At 38.5% G+C, this 4993-nt stretch overlaps 1 protein-coding gene across 1 annotated transcript; it reads left to right on the top strand.

The window, feature by feature from the left end:
• Positions 1-1098: 1098 nt before the first annotated feature.
• On the top strand, positions 1099-4371 carry LOC133534137 (uncharacterized). Its single transcript, XM_061873225.1, has 2 exons — positions 1099-1557; positions 1665-4371. Exons 1-2 carry the CDS (start codon positions 1530-1532, stop codon positions 3035-3037), a joined length of 1401 nt encoding a protein of 466 aa, XP_061729209.1. The 5' UTR covers positions 1099-1529; the 3' UTR covers positions 3038-4371.
• The last annotated feature ends 622 nt before the right edge of the window (positions 4372-4993 follow it).

Below are 4993 nucleotides of genomic sequence, written 5' to 3'. Positions count from 1 at the left end.
TATTCCGATACAGACTCTCGGATTATACCAGCTGCCAGCATTTCATCAACCATGCCACGAACTTGCTCTCTTTCATGGTGGGACAGCCTATATGGTCGAGAAGCTATAGGGCGTTGATCATTTAATTCAATAGTCATTTGAGTGACATTTGTACATCCTAACTCTCCTAAACTAGACGCGAAGCAATGTTTATACTTGTTTAGTAACTGTAAGAGCCTATCTCTCTGCTTAACTAGTCGCCGATAAGTTTATCGCTGCGGTTTTTTCTAATAATTATTTCGCTGAATTTCCAAGTTCGCTCCAATTGCGTGATCGAGGGTCATGAGGTCAGTTCTGCGATAACTGAACTTGAAGTTTATATTACTAACTCATAACAATTTTTTCATGAGTTCTTTCATCGCTAATGATTATGATTCACTTGTTGATTGGGCAAGGAAGCTGTACGATAAACCCACTCTGATAGTTTCCGGAAATCCTACCAGCTTAGAGACTCAGATTATCAATTGTCTGCCAAATCGATTTGAAATCCTAAGGTTTGAATTCCAGCTTTACTATGTAAGGAATTTACCAAATATTTTGCGATAACTAATTGATGCGCACAACAGGAAAAAAATCTATTTCATCAGGAAATCATCCTGTAGAACGCAAAACAATTCATGCAGTCGTGATATTAAACAGTTTTTATTGTTCCATTAGCGCCCAATTTAGCTATTTAGAATCAATTCATGCGCTGCAGTATCAACCGAGCGGCTCTCAGACCCGTGACTCCATCTAGCGTTTACTAGTTGAACCTTCTTATCAACAAGATGCGTTAGCTGATCACTATTTTTGTTCAGTCTTAAGAAAGCTTATAAATTCGATGATTTATCATAGATCAATACATTCTAAAGCCTGAAAAAGTTCACCATTTGAAAGCAGCTTTAATTCATAGAAAGAAAACAAAAATGGCTTAAACGGATGCTGAATTCTATTAACCTCAATTTCCTTCTTTTGCTTCGTGAAACTTGTAACAAAAAATTTATCTTATAGCGTAGATAATTGTTTGCTGATGTAATTAGTTTTCCAAGATGTTCTTTTGTGATAAGAGCATTGTTTATTGCAACCTGACACTAATAAACATTGACATAGTCAGGCCATTTTGTTTCCTTGTCAAGCTTCTGATCATAAAACTCGTATCGATTCAAAGATACATCATCCAGAAAATTGAAAAATTGTCTTCTTTTCACTGTAATTATTAGTCGCATCAAGTATATTATGCTTCGGTATTTATTTTCAGTGGAAATATTCTGGAACATTCGAGCCCAAGCTCACTTGGAATTGGTCATGGAAACAGTTGCTATTCGACTTATTTGATGAATCACGGGTAGTAATAATGTTACTGAATCATCACACTTGAAACAAACAGTTGCTATTTATAATTACACACACAAACGCCTAAGGAAATCGAATATAAAAAGCCGTACGCCCGTAGGAACTTCATTCGTGGTCAAGCAGTCAGTTGGGAATACTGTCTAATACTGGTGGTCATCATGTGGCGCGCTATTTCGATTGTTCCCTGTAAGTACAAGTTTATTATATTGTTCATTAATATACCGTGTAATTATGTTGTAAATATCCTTTTTATTTCGGCTTCAGACCATAATTTTTACCATTTATTGTTTTAGATGTGGGAGTACTATCAATTTTCCTGTTAACAATAAGATTGGGGCCTGCAGATGCACTAGTTGGATATGATTGTGACATCCCAATAACGAATACCAAAAAAATATCTCTCGTCGATACTGAAGACTGCAATCTTAATATTGATCATGTACAATCGTCTATCGAAGATGTAGTACTGTTACAAAGGAATACTTACGAGCATCTTGAAGTACTCGAATGCAAGGTTGAGATCTCTCGAACGGTCGTTATGTGTGGAATGTTCTCACATACCCCGATGGTCAGATTCGATGAATATATACACCACATGTCACGAGAGGAGTGCAAGAGCGCGCATAACGATGGGATAATAACTGTCGGGAACACTTTCTTTGATGATCTACAAGTGAATACGAGTACTTCACGTACTTTCCAACTGGCGGGTACCATTGATGCTAATGGCTCTTGTACCGGCGAAGATTATTCAGACGCCTTTGGAACTTGGAATAATGCCGTTGTGTCAGGAAAGGTAAAAATTACCTTGCAATCGAATTTAGCGAGGGTTGATGCAATGAATAATATAATAATTTTACCATCTGGAGACCATTGCAAACTAAGCAAAAACCAATGTATGGATTCTCTCGGAGGGTATGTATTTTGGGACGTTATCCCGAGAAGCAACTGTTCTGGCACAGTGTACTCCAAATTATTCCAGGGACCAGCCGTTAAGTCAGAATCTGAACAAGGAACAGTGTACTCAGTAAATGACAATGAGCGCTTTTCTTCCTTAATAGTACTTGGATCTGAATCTTCATGTGGAGTAGAACTCTACACAACACAATATCCCGAGTTGTTTATTGTGAAATTTGAGGATTCGGTGCACCTAGAAAGTAATAATCTTGTAGAATCCCGTGTTGATTTTAAAAATCAGGAATATGAAAATCTCCCTCTCGAAAAACTCAAACACTCGCAGGTAAAATCCATCTATCGAGACGTAATAAAACATCATTGTGAGCTCAAGGTGAAGTCAAGGGAAAATGCGCTTACCCTCGCTCTTAAAAACCCTGATGAGTTCGCAATGCACCACATGGGAGGCTCAGGATATAAGGCCTATTTGGCAGGAGAGGTTATCATCATCATGCAGTGTATCCCAGTCGTGATGAAAGTCCGCCAAGTGGACAAGTGCTACAATCAAATGCCAATCTTTAAGGGGAATGACACGGTGTTTCTGAAGCCACGGACCCGTTTGATCTCTAACGATGCCAGCGAAATTCCGTGCGACTCACCACTGCTGGGGCAGTATAAAATTGATGGGCAGTGGTATCAATTTATGCCAAACCAAGTGGCAGTTTCAGTCCCTCATCAACTGTCCGTTCAATTAAGGTACTTCGGGATTTAAGATAAAATGTGACATGTTTTTTGTGGAATAGAAAATGATCACCATATATATTATTTTTTAAGGCTTAAAAGAATCTGCTTTTTATAAATGTAATCTTTTGTATACTATTTTGTAACTTCAGACAATAAAGGTACTTTATTCTTTAAGTTTTTTTTTTTTTTTATGGATTCAACAAACCCTATTCATTCCAATAAAATCTCATATGAGTTCATTATGGTCCATTATGAGCAACAGTGCGTAGCTCAGATTTGATAACACTTGATAATAAGAATAACTTTTCACACGAAAGAATAACTCAGACAAATGAATTTCCACAGAGATAAACTGTTCTGAACTATCATCTGTGATAGTCTCGATATGCAGCTCAAGATTTGATACCTTCAAACGTTTAGACTTGAAACAGCTCATGGTATCAGAATATTCTGATGCCAATCAGACCTTTCTAGATGTTCATTTTCCAGCGCTGCTGTATGACTCTTGGTTGTGTTGATTGATATAATTGCGCAGTTACCAATAAATACCTACTATGCTTACGCAAGAAGTTGTTTATTTGCGATAAGAGCAATACCCTCTGACACGTGGCACCGATGATAACTGGAATAGGCAGGATATGTGGTTTTCCGCCCAGTATAATCTGAACTCTGCTTTGTTTGCTGTAAAACGGAATTCAAGGAATTTTCCGCTGTTAACCGATGAGCACATCTGCTTGTATGCATTATACATTATGAAGTACTGAACGTTCCTGTTGATTTTTCTGCTATGTATTTTCCTCATTGGTCTTTTAAAGTTTGAACATAGTAACGATTTAATCATTTACAAGTGAAGAACATTGTGAAATACGACCAAGTAGTTGTTTGAAGTATTCAAGCGAATTAGAACAAAAACTTGCTTCTTCATGAGTCGAAGATTCATCAGCCATCAATTGAATTGGCACAATTGGCCCTAATAGCTTGTCCAAATGCTAATACAACGCGAATGATTTTTAAGCGAGGTACAAGCTGTAGAATATATAACAGTCACGTGGCCGATAACCCTTTTGGCTCGCATGGTAACATCTGCTACACATGTGTTTATTCATGCATGACGCACGGAGCAGAGTATTTTCAGTTGAAAATAATGATGCTCAGACAAACATCGCTGGTTCGAAAACCAGATGAAGCTTCTAAATGAGTGACTAATTTTAGCGAAGTACCAACGGCAAGCTGCCAATTTTCCTGTTTTTTTGCTCATTAGTTCAAATTAATAGCAACGTTTTATTTAATAGCTGTAACAACAACACGAATGGAATCGTTAATATAATCGCAGTGGTATCGAGTTCAATGACTGGCGGTCGATAACGTTGATGGTTTCGATCGGTAAAGTGTAACGTTAATCCCTAGGGATTATATCCTCTAGGAAAGTTGGCAGAGATAAGAAAAAGAACTACCAGCTACGTTAACAAAAATACTTTATTATATATAAAAAAAACTAGAATTTAATAAAGGGTCGTGGAACTCTATGGCCGGTCTTAAATTTGCACCCGGAGTGGTACTGCCCTGGCTGGTCGAAAGGTCCGCAGCTGGTGGGTGTCACGACAGCGCAGAAGAGGAGCCGAGGCGACGGCGGGCGAACGACTAGGGCTCCAGCCCTGCCGTCGAGGTGGTGAAGGCTCGAGGGTCTCTTCGACCGGAGATTATTTTTAAAAATAACGACGCACCCTGTAAATTTCCACGTCTTACAAATGTGTTCCTGCTCGCTCTGCTATTGTGAACACCCTGTGATGATGATGATGATGATGGGACCATGTGTAAGCCGGTGCACCATGAGCAAAAAGCATGTTTGTGTTCACAAGCAGAGCGGAGTCACAGAAGCGAAGGGAAAGCACAGAGTAAAGAAAAATAGAAGAAGAAAGAACAAATAAGTGAATTTAAATAACGGAGCTACTTAACGCTAAAACTAAGCTACTCAAACATTCAA

Source organism: Cydia pomonella, unplaced genomic scaffold, assembly GCF_033807575.1.
Source record: "Cydia pomonella isolate Wapato2018A unplaced genomic scaffold, ilCydPomo1 PGA_scaffold_60, whole genome shotgun sequence".
NCBI lineage: Eukaryota > Metazoa > Arthropoda > Insecta > Lepidoptera > Tortricidae > Cydia > Cydia pomonella.
Note: the sequence above shows the minus strand (reverse complement) of the source record. Positions and strands in the feature narration are given on the sequence as shown.

What these genes read in the sequence shown, in the direction of transcription:
- LOC133534137 (XM_061873225.1), top strand. Translation starts at nt 1,530, where the DNA reads ATGTGGCGCGCTATTTCGATTGTTCCCT. An exon ending in CGCTATTTCGATTGTTCCCT is followed by an intron (nt 1,558 to 1,664) that starts GTAAGTACAAGT and finishes TTATTGTTTTAG; the next exon opens with ATGTGGGAGTACTATCAATT.